General features: G+C 55.0%; 1 protein-coding gene across 2 annotated transcripts in view; it reads left to right on the forward strand.

Moving 5' to 3' along the window:
* Positions 1-16,119, forward strand: part of EPHB3 (EPH receptor B3) — a 19,865-nt gene extending 3,746 nt beyond the window's left edge. The window contains exons 1-15 of one of the 2 annotated variants that reach the window (XM_006925796.3): positions 5,461-5,521; positions 6,652-7,324; positions 9,598-9,753; positions 10,541-10,891; positions 11,069-11,193; positions 11,346-11,505; positions 11,585-11,693; positions 12,072-12,124; positions 13,133-13,255; positions 13,392-13,639; positions 14,109-14,324; positions 14,436-14,585; positions 14,678-14,871; positions 14,968-15,123; positions 15,229-16,119. In XM_006925796.3, the coding sequence (XP_006925858.1) occupies positions 5,465-5,521; positions 6,652-7,324; positions 9,598-9,753; positions 10,541-10,891; positions 11,069-11,193; positions 11,346-11,505; positions 11,585-11,693; positions 12,072-12,124; positions 13,133-13,255; positions 13,392-13,639; positions 14,109-14,324; positions 14,436-14,585; positions 14,678-14,871; positions 14,968-15,123; positions 15,229-15,337 (2,880 nt within the window). In that variant the 5' untranslated portion in view covers positions 5,461-5,464 and the 3' untranslated portion in view covers positions 15,338-16,119. Of the gene's footprint in view, positions 1-4,890; positions 4,956-5,460; positions 5,522-6,651; positions 7,325-9,597; positions 9,754-10,540; positions 10,892-11,068; positions 11,194-11,345; positions 11,506-11,584; positions 11,694-12,071; positions 12,125-13,132; positions 13,256-13,391; positions 13,640-14,108; positions 14,325-14,435; positions 14,586-14,677; positions 14,872-14,967; positions 15,128-15,228 lie in introns of those variants that run through there. The other variant, XM_025042355.1, reaches the window with a different exon arrangement.
* Positions 16,120-16,803: the final 684 nt, after the last annotated feature.

A 16,803-nucleotide genomic window follows, 5' to 3' on the forward strand; every position in this document is an offset into this window, starting at 1 on the left:
GGGGGGGGGGGAGAGAGAGAGCCTGGGTACAGGTGGGTACCTGGCCCTGGCGCAGGGTCTCCTATTGCCTCCTGTCCCCAGGCTCCTGGCAAGACCCACTGTGTCCCAGATCCCTGAGAAAGGATCAAAGGCCTCACATAAGGCCTCCTTTTGGCTGGCTGGCAGGGCCAGGACTGGGGTGGTGGGCATGGATGAGCCCTGAGACAATCCGGGCTCCCTGCCCTGTGCTTCTTCTTCCCTTCTCCTCCCTCTCAGGTTTATTTAATTATAAATCCCCATGATCTGAGGGGAAGAATGAAAAACAAAATGTGTTCTCTGTTCTGAGATGCTCCCCTCCTTTCCCTCACAGACTTGAGGGCTAGGGGACTATGGTGGGCGGGCCAGTGGGTGGAGGCGGTGGCCTTGGGTGAGTTAGGCTCCTCTAGGGCCGTGGCAGGGTCCCCCAAAGAGGGGGACTTGCTCCTCAGGCTGACCACCCTGAGTGTGCAGGTTAGCACAACGTGTGCACACACCCACACATAGGAGGGGTGGGATGAGAGAATAGGGACAGATCCCTCCCTCCAGCTGGTTGGCTGAGGTAGGGACCCTATGTGTGTATGGGGGTGGGGGGTATTCGACTCAGGAACAGCATGCAGTTCTTCCTTTCTTTGTAGTCAGGGCCCCAGGGTGTGCCTTCTTGCCCAGACCACAGCCCCTCAGTCCTCCTGCCCCTGTATACTCTGCGGGCCCAGTCCTGGAGCATGACCTTTCCCTCCATTTCAAGTTTCTGGGCTGGAATTTGGGCTGGAGGCATCTTGCTTCTGTCTCTAGAATTTTTGGGTTCCCTGGGTCTCATTGACACCCCTGTTCCCAGAGTGGGGTGCTGTAGGATCCAGCAGGTGTGGGGCCAAGGCAAGTGGCAGGCTCTCAGCTGATGGGCCTACCAGGGTAGCCAATGAGACCCGGCTGGGTGCCCAGTTCTTCTCATGCTGGGCCACCAACTTATGTGTGCAAGTGTTGTCCGGAGTTCCTGGGACTAGATCTCTTTATGATGCTGCCCCCTCCCCAGGGGGTCAGTGCCATTGTGCTGGAAAGGAAATAGCCTGCTGCTTGGGCAGGGGCTATACCTGGGGAGGCTGCACCCGGCCACACCCAGAATCATCTTCATGACCCTGCCCCGCCCCAAGCCTCAAGACCTGTGACAGCTCCTGTGTGTGCCAGGATCACAGGAAGCAGGTCTGAGGCTTGCTCCTTCTCTGCATCTCTGGCCAAGGCTGCCAGTACATCTGCTTTCTTAGCAGACACTGCCCTCTCCTAACACTTCCTCTAGCCCACTTGAAGATTCAACCCATAGAAAAAACATGCTTGCAGTGTGTGTGTGTGTGTGTGTGTGTGTGTGTGTGTGTGTGTGAAGGATGCACTTCTGAGGCTTTACGCAAACTCTAGATATTAACACTAATTCTGTGTCTGCATGCTCCTGTGGTATGTTTCAGTGCAAATAAGCACCTGTGTGTGCACAGCTGATGCTAGTTGTGTGTGACTATGTAAGAGCACGTCACCAAGTCTGTACAGGAATATGTGTTTGCACTTGACTATAGTCAAGACTGACTTGTGACTGGCAATAGTGTGTAAGGAGAATGTGCTGTTGGGTGTGTGTGCCCTCTGTGTATGTATTTGTCTCAGGAAATCTTCACATATGAAGCCCATAAGAGTGAGTCTTGGCCTGAGGCAAGCCAAATCTGTGTGTAAGAAAGATTCATTGTATGTGAATGTCTAAAGAAGACTAATCTGTTTGTACCACATGCACTCGTGTATCTGAGAAAGATAGACGGCTGTGTATGAAGCTGTACGTGTGTGTGTGTGTGTGTTTGCGGGAAGCTGTGGCTTTGTGTGTTTTTGTCCACCATACGTGTTGATTTGCCACTCTTTGGCCCCAGTGGTGGAGAATGAGCCCAGCCACTGAGAACTGTGAAATACGTGCATCTGTGTGTTTGTGCACAGGCGAGGGCCACATCGCTGCTGCCACGTGGCTGTTCTCCGTTGCTCTGCGGAAACCTGAAAGGGGTGTTGCTCCACTTCTGAGCACTTAAGGCCCAGTCTCCAAAAGCCCCCAAGCCTGGTGTCCATTTTCTTGCTTGCTTTTGGGGGGCTGTCAGGGTTCTCCACCTGACTGAGCTCTGTATCTGGGAGTGGGCAGCTGCTCTGTGGTCTCCCTCCAGCAGCCACATGGTGGGACAGAGGAGCGTAGGGGGACAGTCAGCAACTACGGAATTTGGAGAGTGCTCACTCACTCTTCTTTTGCGCTTACCCCCTGCACTTCATATCCTTTACCCCAACAGCAGCATGTCCACACGCACACATACACAGACGCACACACCACACACACATAACAGAGAAAAGGTGGGCTCTGTTGGGCTGGGTCTCTCCCTCCCAATGTCACAGAGAGATGGCTCCTGGGACCCACCCCCTCAGGTCCTTCCTGAGGCTGGGGCACAGGCGCCCCAGGGTCTTCCTTTTGCCGAAGGGAGCAGGCCTCTCCTCTTCCCCAGAGAGCAAGCCGCCTCCTCATCAGGGTGACTAGAGCCCTTCCTCAGGCACACAAAACTCGAAATCCAAGTCCTCTCCTCATTAATGGGAAAAATGTGCCGAGATTGAGCGATGGCCAAGGCTGAGCGATGGCCAAGGGCCGACCCCCTCCCTCCCTCTCTCGCTCCCCAGAAATTAAACAGAAATGAAGAGCCTCCCCTCCCTCCTGCCTGCCTCCCGCCTCCCGCCTCCCCACCGTCCCCTCCCTCCAATCCCTCCTCTCAGAGCCAGCGCAAGGCTTGTTTTAAACTGTGGAGGAATCTGGCTGGAGGGGGGAGGGGGCTGAATATTTGGGTTTAAACAGTTCCAGATGGGTTTGGCACAGGCTGAGCAGAAGGAAGTGAGGGAGAGGGAGGGGGGAGGCAGCCGAGGGAGCGGTGGGAGCCTTGCCTGCTCGGGCGGGCCGGCGGTGGGCAGCGGGCAGACAATCAGGCGGACTGGCTGGCTGGCGGGGGGAGGGGTGCGTTTGGCTGGGCTGGCTCCCAGGGACAGGACTACTCCAGGCTGCTGGCTGAGGAAGAGGCCACTTGGCAACCTTCCTCTCTGTCTCTGTCTCTTCGGACCTCCTTGTCTCTCTCCATCTCACTGTCTTTTGTAGTCCGCCGCCAGCCATCCGGGCTGTCTGGTCCTAGCCAGCCATCTCTGCACATCCCTCCTGCTCGGTACCTCCCACTATCCGCCTCCACAAGGCCCCTGCTCCCACCGCCAGCCTTTCTCCCCGCCTGTCTGTGGGCCCCTGCTTCTGCCCATCTCCTCTTCCCTTAAGTCCTCCCTCCCTCCCCCCTGCCAAATGTCTGTGTCTATCTGTCTGTCTGCCAGAGGGGCCTGTCAGGCGAGGCTGGGAGAGCTCGCCCTGCAGTCTGCCCTGCAGAGACCAGCGCTGCTGCAAGATGGGAGAGGAGGAAGCCTCACTCTGAAGTGATTGGCTGCTGCCTTGGCTGCCCCCATTGCCTCACCTGAGGACCTGGGTCCACAACTGACTCACCTACCATCCTAAGCTCGGACCCAGATTGCAAGAAACCAGCGAAGGCCACAAACCTGAAACCTGTAGGGTTTGGGTGCCCTCAACCTGCCCCACTACTGATGTAGAAGCCTCCAGAGGTTCTGGGGTGGCTGTGCCCCATTCCAGCTCAGAGTTGAGAGGAGAATTGCTGGCTGCCTTGTCTTCCAGACTTGAAGAAAGGAGTTGGCCCTCCTTTTTTCTCTTTCCTGCTCCTTGATTTTGAGATCATGCTGTCAGAGAGCAGAGCAGTCTAGCCAGAACCCAGAACCAGGTTCCTAGGAGAGCAAGTTTATGTCAGAAACATTAACAGGCTCTTCCTGGGGCTGAGCAAGGGGAAACAGATAAGAAACCACAACTCAGAAAAGATTAGTGTTGTGACAAAGCTCCTGGCCCTGGATGCACAGAGGAAGGCATCTAACCTCAACTAAGGGGTTCAGGGAAGGCTTCTTGGAGGAGGTGACAGCATAGTTGGGACTTAAAGGATACACAGCAGTTTTCCAGGCTTTCTCTGTTCCTCTTTTATAGAGGAGCATTCAGTGTTAAAGTGCTTTGGTTAAGGGGTTGGTTGTGGAGTCAGACAGACCTGAATTTGAGCCACCTTTAAACCCTTCACCCAAAGTTCTAGCAGTTTTATCTGAGGCCGTATAATTACTTTATCTGGGCTTCGGCTTTCTCATCTGTGAAAGGGGTATTCCAATAGTACCTTCATCTGAGGATTGTGGGAAGAACTGTACTAGCTCTCCAGGAGCTGGCCTGGGTCTTCCCGGCCTTCACCCCACCCTCAAAGAGCATTCTTGCCCCATCCGCCAGAGGTGCTGGAGTGGGAGGTTGGGTGAGAGTGGGCTCTGGCCTGAAACTGCTGCCCTCCCCCTCCCCTGGGCGTGGGGGGGGTGGGGGGGTGGGGGCTGGGCCTTTGTGTTGGGAATAGAGTCAGGGGAGGCCTGGGCAGCAGGATCTGAAGCACAAGGCCCTTTGTTCCAGTATAAAGGCCCTGCTGGCCCCTTTGTGTGGAGATTAGCAGAGCCTGTAGGTGTGTGAACCAGCCCTGGCTCCTGCCTCATTAACCCAGGCCTGGGGTCAGCAGCAGACACCCACACTCAGCTGGCCTGACCTGACATCTCTGGGGCTAGGACATCTCTGGCGATGGCTGATGGCTGCAGGGTCTTCTCTGGTGCAGGGGAGCTGAGGGCTTTGGGGACTTGGGGGTGGGTGGAGTGATGCGTGGTGGTAATTAGTCTATGGTGTCCTGGCTTTTCCTGAATGACCTCTTTCTTCCCATCCTGAGTTTGGCCCTGACCTTTTTCCTTCTGTTGCTCCCCCAGAGACCCTTATGGATACAAAATGGGTGACATCTGAATTGGCATGGACATCTCATCCAGAAACTGGGGTAAGACTTCCTCACCACCTCTCCTGTGTGTGGGTTGCCACTTGAATCTCTAGCATCCATCCCCCTTGCCTCGCCAGGGCTGGAGAACGGCTGCCTCTCCCTTTTCCTGTCAGTTTCACCTCCTGTAGCATCCCATCCTTTTCGCCTGTCACCTGCCTTCTTTGTCTGATGGCCCATCTCTGTGGGTGTTTTTATCTGTCACCCTTCAGGCTGCCTTTGTCCCCCCATCCACATACACCATCTTTGTCTCGTTCTCCCTCTTAGCCTGACTTTAGCCTATGCCCATCCCTCTCCTGCCTGACACCTGACATCTTCTCTGGCGGGACATCTCTGGCGATGGCTGATCTCTGCTGCAGGGTCTCTGGTGGATGGGAGCTGAGGGCTTTGGGGACTTGGGGGTGGGTGGAGTGATGCGTGGTGGTAATTAGTCTATGGTGTCCTGACCTCTTTCTTCCCATCCTGAGTTTGGCCCTGACCTTTTTCCTTCTGTTGCTCCCCCAGAGACCCTTATGGATACAAAATGGGTGACATCTGAATTGGCATGGACATCTCATCCAGAAACTGGGGTAAGACTTCCTCACCACCTCTCCTGTGTGTGGGTTGCCACTTGAATCTCTAGCATCCATCCCCCTTGCCTCGCCAGGGCTGGAGAACGGCTGCCTCTCCCTTTTCCTGTCAGTTTCACCTCCTGTAGCATCCCATCCTTTTCGCCTGTCACCTGCCTTCTTTGTCTGATGGCCCATCTCTGTGGGTGTTTTTATCTGTCACCCTTCAGGCTGCCTTTGTCCCCCCATCCACATATACCATCTTTGTCTCGTTCTCCCTCTTAGCCTGACTTTAGCCTATGCCCATCCCTCTCCTGCCTGACAGCCCTTTGCGTGTCTGCCCTGACTACCTCCCTCTTTCCTGGGTCCTTGGGAAGAACACTGGCTTGGGAACCAGGAAGCTTTCGTTCTAGACCTCTAACTTGCTCTGTGACCTTGAACAAGGCATTTTACCTTCATGGGCCTCCATTTCTTGACTGTTAAATTCCTGTAGTCCTGACATCTCTAAAACATTCTAATTAACCTCCCTAGATAACCTCCACAACGGCACTAAACTCTGTAACACTGGGGTTGGGTGGCACCACTACTGGCCTTCAATCACCGGGCCTGACTGCGTGACCTGAGGCAAGTCCCTGCCTTTGTGAGCCCTGGCTTCCTTTTCTGGAGAGTGGAGCCAACAGATGCTTTTTAAGGAGTTGTTTTCAAGGATAAATGCGATAGCCAATATTTATTGAATGCCTGCTCTGTATCAGGCACTGATTTAATTCCTCATAACCTTGTTCACTTCCAATCAGCCCCTTTTTACAGACAATGAAACTAAGGCACAAAGATAAATATTATTGCCAATACTCATATGGTACTTATCAAGTACCCTATTCTAAGTGCTTTATTCATTTAAAGACATTTATTCCTTGTACATCATTATTCTTGCCATGTTACCGATGGGGAAATGGAGGCACAGGGAAGTTAAGTGACTTACCTATAGTTATACATCAAACAGAGAACTGGAATTTGAACCCATAGTCTGTGTGTTCAGCCTCTACACCTCAGAAGCATCTCTGTGAAATAAATACAGCAGATCTGGGCATGTGGTAAGCACCTGGAAAATGTCAGTACTCACTCCCTGTCTTTTTCACTTGGTCCATGTACAGTGGGAAGAGGTGAGTGGCTACGACGAGGCCATGAACCCCATCCGCACGTACCAGGTGTGTAACGTGCATGAGTCGAGCCAGAACAACTGGCTTCGCACGGGGTTCATCTGGCGGCGGGACGTGCAGCGGGTCTATGTGGAGCTCAAGTTCACTGTGCGTGACTGCAACAGTATCCCCAACATCCCTGGCTCTTGCAAGGAGACCTTCAACCTCTTCTACTATGAGGCTGACAGTGATGTGGCCTCGGCCTCCTCTCCTTTCTGGATGGAGAACCCCTATGTGAAGGTGGACACCATTGCGCCCGATGAGAGCTTCTCGAGGCTCGATGCTGGCCGTGTCAACACCAAGGTGCGCAGCTTCGGGCCCCTGTCCAAGGCTGGCTTCTACTTGGCCTTCCAGGACCAGGGCGCCTGCATGTCGCTCATCTCCGTGCGTGCCTTCTATAAGAAATGTGCATCCACCACCGCAGGCTTCGCCCTCTTCCCCGAGACCCTCACTGGGGCTGAGCCCACCTCACTGGTCATTGCCCCTGGCACCTGTATCGCTAATGCTGTAGAGGTGTCGGTGCCACTCAAGCTGTACTGCAACGGTGACGGGGAGTGGATGGTGCCTGTGGGCGCCTGCACCTGTGCCACCGGCCATGAGCCAGCTGCCAAGGAGTCCCAGTGCCGTCGTGAGTGGGGACTGGCCTGGGGGAGGAGAGGGAGGGGAGGGCTTGGACCACAATCACCTACTGCCCTACCCGCTGTTTCCTCTCTGCCAGACAAGGTAGACTGGCATCAGGTCTGGGGCAGAGGAAGGAAAGGGAAGAGGGGTATCAGGTGCAGAGAATGTGGTACAAGGAGGGAGATGAGAGAAAATGAGGAGAGATACCAGGATTGTAAGAAAAAAAAAGGAACTAGAGAGAGAGGAGGAGAGACATGGACAAGGAGGATGGAGAACCTGGTCAGAAACTCAGGAGGCTGGCAGAGGTGCTTGCTTTGTCCCACCCCAAGTGTATGCCTCACCCTGGAAATACAGCTGTGGGGACAGGTGCTGTAAGCACTGTGTGCTTGGCCCTTTCACCTTGGGATCTCATCTGCTCCTTGAAAGGCAGTGTTTATGCACAGTGGACAGGGACCCAGCCCCTTAAATCTGTGTCCTGCTTCTGTCTCTTAGCACCTGTGAGACCTTGGGCAAGTTACTTAACTCTTGACCCTCGGTTTCCTCATGTGCAGAATGGGGACAATAATGGCAATTCCTTTATAGAGGTGTAGTGGGGCTTAGGTGAATAAGTGCACGGGAAGTCCTCAGAGCTGTGCCTGGCACATGGCGAGCACGAATGCTGCGTGAATTTAGTGGTGACTCTCAGGAGCCCCGGGATGCATGGGGATCAGGGATTGTTTTGTCCTTATTTCATACATGAGGTGGTTAGGTTAGAAGGCCTGTCTCCAGTGGTTTGCTAAAACTCATTACGACCTTACAATATACTAGACATCTCTCACTGGAACCTCACCACAAACTCATAAGGTTGATTCCAGATATGTCCCAGTTTTGCCAGTAAGGAAACGGAATCTCAGAGAGGTTCTGCAGTCAAGGTCTCATAGCTGGGACTGTGGGAGCTGGGACTGAAGCCTTGTCCAGTGCCCTACCATGCAGGACAAGGTTCCCGGGATCTTGTCTTTTGTCCTCTCTGCCTGACTCTCTCTCCTGGCACTTGCATCATGTAGCTTTGAGGGGTGGTAGCTGGCTCTTAGCATATCCCTAGGTGTGAGGGGGCTGGCGGCCCCAACCTGGCTGAGGCCGGGTGTTGGGTGTTGTAGTGAGAAGGTGAGTAGTGCCTTGCCCAGCCTCTCCCCTTCTCTATGGGAACCTGCCCCCAGACTTCCTCTTCCTAAGTAGAGAAAGGGGGTGGGGGTGATGAGCCTGACAGCCTGAAGAGGGGCTAACACTCTGCAGGTCCCTGGCAGGAAATGCATGCTGGTTCCCATAGCAACCAGGCTGGCCTGGCCTCTGCCCCCTCCCCCACTGGCTCAAAAGAGCTTGGATGGAATATCACCTTGGTGAGGGGAGATTAAACCCCCGAGAAGGGCATAGCCCTAACTTTGGGTCTTCTACACTCTGGATGACCTCCCCAGAGGTCGTCACATGTGACTAGGGTGACCACAAACCTTAGTGTGTCCAGGGCTTTTCTGGTTTATGCCCATTGTCCTAACATGGTTATTATTAGTCCCCTTTTACTCTCGAAATATTCCAGTTTGAATAATAAATTACATAGCCACCGTAGATCAGGGGAACCTACAGAGCCCAGCCAAGGCCAGAGTATAGGAGAAGGGATGTTCAGGCATTGAGCTCTGGGCTCTCTTTTGAAGCCTGGGGTTCCCCTTGTGGATGTTTTGAGGCCTCTGAACTCCAGGTGACCCCAGCTTTCCTGCTCGCTTTCTCTCCTTTTTTCATCCCTCCTCAGCCCCTACCTCTGCCCTAGGGCAGAAAGAAGCCGATGCCCTGCTTCCTGTGGGTGGGGAGAGAGGTCAGCTGTGAAACTCTGAGGCCACACCTCCAGCCTGTTCTGGGTATCCTCGAGGGTCCTCAGGAATGATTTTCCTTAAGCTTCAGGGAGGGGTGGGGCATCCTCGCAGAGTACGGGGTGCTGCCAGCTCACTAGTGGTCTCTTCCCATCCCCCGCCTCTTCCCCCTTCTTTCTCTTCCCTGCCTTGACAAGCCCAGGCTGTCCAGGTTATGGGGCTGACGTCTTCATCCAGGAGGCCCCGGGGTGGGGTTGAGGAGAAATTCGCTGACATGGGATTTCCACGGGCAAAAGGGCCTTTTGTAGCTGCAGCTGGAGTTAGGCAATACCACTGTGGCCCCCACAGTCTAGGAGGAGAATGGCTAGATTCTCACGGCAGTGTGGAAGATTGGTGTCTGTAGAGAAGAGAAGTGAGTAGTCCCTCCTCTTCTCCCTTATAGCCTGTCCCCCTGGGAGCTACAAGGCGAAGCAGGGAGAGGGGCCATGCCTCTCCTGCCCCCCCAACAGCCGCTCCACCTCCCCAGCTGCCAGCATCTGCACTTGCCACAATAACTTCTACCGCGCAGATTCGGACTCTGCAGACAGTGCCTGTACCAGTGAGTGATCGTGTGTCTTCGCATTCTCCTGCTCCTGACCCCTGTGTCTCTTTGGGTTGGCCTGGGAGGGCTTACATAGTCACTACGGATATCTCATTTTCCAGATGGGGAAACTGAGGAACAGGTTAGATGTTGTGCTTAACATGGCACAGCTAGGAGGTGACTGGCCCTGCGCCAGAATCCACATCAGCTGGCTCAGCGCTTCTACCACCATTTAATAAGCACCTACTAGCTCCTAGCTGAGCATCAGGAATCAGCTGGGGCTTTCTAGTCCATCTTCCTTGGCGCTGAACTGCTACTCTCTTGGCCCAACTCTGACCACAAAGGGGAACTCATATCCCTGGGGCAAGCTGGTGTCCTGCTGTCTTCCTACTCTGATGTGCCCAGCATTGTTCCAGGCACCAGGGATATGGAGGAGAATAAGATATTGTCACTGTCCTAGGAGAACTCACAACTTGGTGGGAGAAACGGATATGAAACAGATAATGACCATGTAATGTGCCAAGTGCTGGGCTGGAGGGATACCCAGGAATTGTATTATGGGAGTGCAGAGGATAGGGAGAAGATGAATCAAAGAAGGCTTCCAAAAGGAGGTGACATCTCAGGTTGCTCCTTGAAGGCTAAAAAGGAATCTGCCCAGTGAAGAAGCGTAGGAAAGGTACTCTGCTTATTAAAGCAGAGTCAGAGGCAAGGAGGTAGGAAGCAGCTTGAAGCGTGCAGGAACTATGAGCAGAAGGGTGGTCCAGGGCCCCTGGCTCACCGCCCTCTCCCTCTGCCTTCCTCACAGCCGTGCCATCTCCACCTCGGGGTGTGATCTCCAATGTGAATGAGACTTCACTGATCCTCGAGTGGAGTGAGCCCCGAGACCTGGGTGGTCGGGATGACCTCCTATACAATGTCATCTGCAAGAAGTGCCGTGGGGGCCTTGGAGCCGGAGGTGTCTCAGCCTGCTCACGCTGTGATGACAACGTGGAATTTGTGCCTCGGCAGCTGGGCCTGACAGAGCGCCGGGTCCACATCAGCCATTTGCTGGCCCACACGCGCTACACCTTTGAGGTGCAGGCAGTCAACGGTGTCTCCGGCAAGAGTCCTCTGCCCCCCCGCTATGCAGCTGTGAATATCACCACCAACCAGGCTGGTGAGGAGGGGACTGGGAGGGTAAGGTCTGGGTCATCTTCCCCCACACAGAGCTGAGGTCACCCAGGGCCTGCCAATGGACCACCAGCAGGCCCATGGGAACTGGGTCCTAGGGAAGGGTGCCAGTGCCCAAGGAGCCTGTGGTGAAACCTCCCCATCCTGCCCCATCTTCCCCTAGCCCCATCCGAAGTGCCTACACTCCACCTGCACAGCAGCTCAGGCAGCAGCCTGACACTGTCCTGGGCACCCCCAGAGCGGCCCAACGGTGTCATCCTGGATTACGAGATGAAGTACTTTGAGAAGGTCAGAGCCTCAAGGGGCAGGGAGGTTACCCCCAGATAGTGTCAGGGGGCCCTTGAAAGTAAGGCCTTGGGTCCTGAGAGGGCCACCAGGGATGGGCAGGGGCTGACTGGCCTGAGGACTCACTGAGATGCCGCCTTCTCCTGGTGTTGCAGAGTGAGGGTATCGCCTCCACAGTGACCAGCCAGAAGAACTCCGTGCAGCTGGACGGGCTGCGGCCCGATGCCCGCTATGTGGTCCAGGTCCGCGCCCGCACGGTAGCTGGCTACGGGCAGTACAGCCACCCAGCTGAGTTTGAGACCACAAGCGAGAGAGGTACATGCCCCCTGTGGCTATCCCTGCCTTGGCCCATACTTTCTGTCCCTCTACTCACCAGTGCCCTCTTGATCTCCAGGCTCTGGTGCCCAGCAGCTCCAGGAGCAGCTTCCCCTCATTGTGGGTTCTGCCACGGCTGGGCTTGTCTTCGTGGTGGCTGTTGTGGTCATTGCTGTCGTCTGCCTCAGGTACTCCCAGGCCCGTGGATGCTCTCGTGGCTGACTAGTACTTCTCTTGGCACCCGAGAGCCCTCATGCCACATAGGTGAACTATCATCCACATTGAAACTAGAGCCACGGTCTTTCTGGGCCCAAGCTCTCCTTGTTGGAAAGGCCCTCTCCAGTCCACACCCATGTCTGCATACTGTCCCCTCTGTGTCCCCTGAATCTACTGGCAGAGTGGACCAAGTCCACTGGGCCTTTTGCGCAGAGATCCAGTGGCTGCTATAACCACCAACCATGCGACCAGCTACTGGCCATCCTTGTGCACTCTGCCCCTCCTTTTGCCCAAGGGTCCCTTGAACAAAGGGACTTGTCTCAGGCCGCCCTCTCGTCCGTCTCTTCCAGGAAGCAGCGGCGTGGCTCTGATTCGGAGTACACAGAGAAACTGCAGCAATACAGTGAGTTTTATCTCCTCATTCCCGCCTCCCGAAGCTCCCTTGGTCCCCACAGCGCTTTGAGATGCCCCCTCCTGCTTCCCATCAATGCCATTTCCTAAGCTCCTACCTCACTCCTGCTAGCTTCAGAGATGGATGAGATGTGACCCCTGTCCTCAAAGGCAGTTACTCCTGTGAGAAAGACAGGATGCTTACACACAGGAAACAATGAGAGAAGAATTAAGTGTTAAGCCAGGTGTTCCTGTTGGAAAGGGCAGTAAGAGTTTGGAGAAGAGGAAGGCTTCCTAGAGAAGGCGGCCTCGGGCTGAGCTGAGCAAGGCAGGATGAACAGGGTTTGGAGAGGTGGGGGAGAGCATTCCTGGCTAGAGGAGCCTCTTGAAGGTAGTGGGTGGAGTGGGGAGAGTGCCCAACGTGGGGGCAGTGAGAAGACTGGTTTGACAGCTGCTGGGAAGCCGGGCTATGTAGTCGCGGCCAGTCCTTAGAGGGTCGTGAAAGGCAGGCAGAGGAGTTGGGACTTGACTCCACCATAGGTAATGCGAAAGGCTCTCAAGCCGGAGAGTAACACAATGAAAGTATTGTTGTAGGAAGACAGGTATGCAGGTAGATTTGTGGGAAAAGTCCAGAGGCAGGGAGCCCAGCTAGGAGGGCTCCCTGCAATAGTTTTGAGTGCTGAAGGCCTGACAAGGTCAGGGGCAGTGGGAATGAGGCAGGGGGGTGAAGGTGGGGGGAGTGGAGAATCTGAGAGAGATTGTGACATAATGAGAGATGAGAATGAAGAAAGAAGAATCCTAGGTATCTTTTATGGTCGCCAGTTCTCATGGAGGGGACAGTGTTGGGGAGAGGGGAGAGTTGTCCTTTCAACAGAGAAGAATATGAAGCTGGCTTAGTAGGGCAGTCATAACCTGGGCTCCCACCAGGGGTGACAGCCTGAGGGTGCAGGCTGATGAGTTCCTTTACCATCCCCAGCCTGAAGAGCTATCCCCCTTTCACACCCACCTTTTCTTCCTCTAGTTGCTCCTGGAATAAAGGTTTATATAGACCCTTTTACCTATGAGGACCCTAATGAGGCTGTGCGGGAGTTTGCCAAGGAGATTGATGTGTCCTGTGTCAAGATTGAGGAGGTGATAGGAGCTGGTGAGTCCCCAGGGGAACAGTGGGGATGAGAGGTGGGAAGGGGAAATGGTTTACCCCAGGAGAGGGCTGACATGGGCTGGGTACATCCCAGAGTGATCCGGGAAATAGCTTACTACCTGTGCCCTGTGCCCTGCAGGGGAGTTTGGGGAAGTATGCCGGGGTCGGCTAAAACAGCCAGGCCGCCGAGAGGTGTTCGTGGCCATCAAGACGCTGAAAGTAGGCTACACCGAGAGGCAGCGGCGGGACTTCCTAAGTGAGGCCTCCATCATGGGTCAGTTTGACCACCCCAATATAATCCGGCTGGAGGGTGTGGTCACCAAAAGTCGGCCAGTCATGATCCTCACTGAGTTCATGGAGAACTGCGCCTTGGACTCCTTCCTCCGGGTAAGAGCCAGCCCGCAGCCCCAGCCCCTTGCCCTTCCTCTGCCCCCAAAGAGCTGGATTGGGCAAACCACCTCTTCCCACAAGTCACATGGACCCTATTCAAGTCCATGAATTTTTGTTGAGGTGGCATGGTGCAGGGAAACAGTGGGGCCTACAGAGCCAGAAAGATAGTTCTCGTTCTGACTGACTCTCTTGCCTGTGTGACCTCAGGCTTTGCTTAACCTCTCTGAATCTCAGCCTTGGTGGTAAAGTGGGAGTGGTAAGAGCTCTTCGGGTTCTCATAGGGATTAATTGAGATGTTGTATGCAGATGCCTGCCACATAGTAGGGCAGCTTCCCTACTTTCAGTGCTCTTTGGTTGTAGGGATAGGCAAAGCATGGTCTTGGAGGACATGGCAGGGGCGGGGGCAGGCAGGCCTTGGACCTGGAGGGAGGCGATGGGCCTACCTGAGCCTGCTTGTTGCCCCCAGCTCAACGATGGACAGTTTACGGTCATCCAGCTGGTGGGCATGTTACGGGGCATTGCTGCCGGGATGAAGTACTTATCTGAGATGAACTACGTGCACCGTGACCTGGCTGCCCGCAACATCCTTGTCAACAGCAACCTGGTCTGCAAAGTCTCAGACTTTGGCCTCTCTCGCTTCCTGGAGGATGATCCCTCTGATCCTACCTACACCAGCTCCCTGGTACAGGAAGCAGCTGGGAGGGAGACTGGGGGCGGGGCCAACCAGGCAGGGGCTCAGGGCTGGGGACCAGCCCTGAGTCATAGGGTGAAGGGCGTGTGCCCCCCCCACCAGGGCGGGAAGATCCCCATCCGTTGGACTGCCCCAGAGGCCATAGCCTATCGGAAGTTCACCTCTGCTAGTGATGTCTGGAGCTATGGAATCGTCATGTGGGAGGTCATGAGCTATGGAGAGCGACCCTATTGGGACATGAGCAACCAGGATGTGAGTGCGGCCAGCCAGAGTGGTCAAGTGGGTGGGAGCTGGCTGGGGAGCAGAGTGGTGGCTCACTCCAGGTTTCCTTGTCCTTGGCCCAGGTCATCAATGCTGTGGAGCAGGATTACCGGTTGCCCCCACCCATGGACTGCCCCACAGCACTTCACCAGCTCATGCTGGACTGCTGGGTGCGGGACCGGAACCTCAGGCCCAAATTTTCCCAGATTGTCAACACCTTGGACAAGCTCATCCGCAATGCAGCCAGCCTCAAGGTCATTGCCAGTGCCCAGTCTGGGTCAGTACCTCTGCTTCTGCTCTCAGCCTGTTCTTGAGCCAGTTACCTCTACTTCTTCTGCCATCAGGACTCACCAGGTCCCTCTTCTCCCTATAGCATGTCACAACCCCTCCTGGACCGCACAGTCCCAGATTATACAACCTTCACAACAGTTGGTGACTGGCTGGATGCCATCAAGATGGGGCGGTACAAGGAAAGCTTTGTCAGTGCGGGGTTTGCATCCTTTGACCTGGTGGCTCAGATGACCGCAGAGTGAGTGTGTCTTAGATTTGGAAGGGTAGGGTAGGGGCCTCTGAGCTGGGCCCAGAGTGGTGGGCAGGTGGGCAGGAACTGACCCTGCCCTTGGTCCATCTGCAGAGACCTGCTCCGGATAGGAGTTACCTTGGCTGGCCACCAGAAGAAGATCCTCAGCAGTATCCAGGACATGCGGCTGCAGATGAACCAAACGCTGCCCGTGCAGGTCTGACACCCAACTCCCACAGGATGGGTGCCCCTCAAGGACTACGCAGGGACTCTGACCGGCCGGATGGACTATTGGACTTTTGGATGCCTGGCCTTAGGCCGTGGCCCAGAAGATGGAAGTTTGGGGAGGGCCCAAGCTGGGACTTCTCCTCCAGGCCTGTGCTCCCTCCCCAGAAAGTGTGCCCCAAACCTCTTCATATTGAAGACGGATTAGGAGAGGGGTGATGACCTCTCCCCAAGCCCCTCGGGGCCCAGGCCTTCCTGCTCTCCAGTGGGAGATCCCCACCACCTCAGACTTGGCGACTCTTCAGTGCCGGAGGTCCTGGCAGGGTCAGGTGGGGGATAAGCCTGGGTTCCACAGGGCCCAGCCCTGGTTGGGAATCTGGCCCCCCAGGTAGGCAGAGAGCAGTCCCTCCCTCAGGAACTGGAGGAGGGGACTCCAGGAATAGGGAAATGTGACACCCCTATCCCAAAGCCAGCTGGCACCTCCAGTTTGCACAGGGACTTATTCTGGGGCCTGAGGGCCCTGCCCCACCCCCCACCCTTGGTGCTGTCATAAAAGGGTGGGCAGGGCAGGCTAAGGAGCAGCCCTTGCCCCCCAGAGACTGACTCTCAGAGCCAGAAATCAGATGTGTGTGTGAGTGTGTTTGCGTGTATGTGTGTGTGTGTGTGTGTGTGCACGCACTGGCCTGCACAGAGAGCGTGGGTAAGTGTGTAAAAGCTTGGCCCTGTGCCCTGTAGTGGGGCAAGCTGGGCTGTCAGTGGAATAAAGGCAATAAGATGATTCTCTTGCACCTTCTCATTCTACCTCCTAAGGCAAGGATTCCCTGTTGCCCTCAAGTTCACAATCCCTGGCTGCCAGCCCTTCAGAATTCCCTGGAGTCATTGGGAGACCAGATCCAGGCCCATCCAGGCTCAATTCCCCTTTTGTGCTTTGGCCTCAGTGCATCTAACTAACATGTTGGAATGACAGTAGAGCACAAACTACCCCAGCGTTCCGTGCTCCTTCCTCCTGAGGCCCAGTGGTTCTGGGAGTGGGAGCAGACACTTGAGTCTGGATGGTGTTTTACAGACAGTGTCTTTTCACATCCATTGTCTCTGAGGAAGCTGAGGGTAGAGAGGAGCTGGTCAGCTCCAAGGGTCACATGGCCAAGGACAAAGGGGACAAGGGGAGGAGGGATGAAAGTCCATTGGTGTTTAGATGCAGAGGCCAACTCCTTTCAGCAAACACCAGCCCAGAAGTGTGGCTACTCTTTTCTGAGCTCTTACTATGCTCCAGGCACTGGGCTAAAATGCTCAGTTTATACTGGGATCATATTTAATCTCACAAAAACTCAGCCAGAGAAGGGAGTATTTTTATCTTCTTTTTACAGAGGAGGAAAAGAAAGGTTAAGTAACCTGCCCAAAGTCGCTGAGCCAGTAAGTAAGTGAGGCCCAGGGCCGGGGTTCCCACCCAAAGACTGCCTGCAC

This window comes from Pteropus alecto, unplaced genomic scaffold (assembly GCF_000325575.1).
Source record: "Pteropus alecto unplaced genomic scaffold, ASM32557v1 scaffold88, whole genome shotgun sequence".
NCBI classification, from domain to species: Eukaryota; Metazoa; Chordata; class Mammalia; order Chiroptera; family Pteropodidae; genus Pteropus; species Pteropus alecto.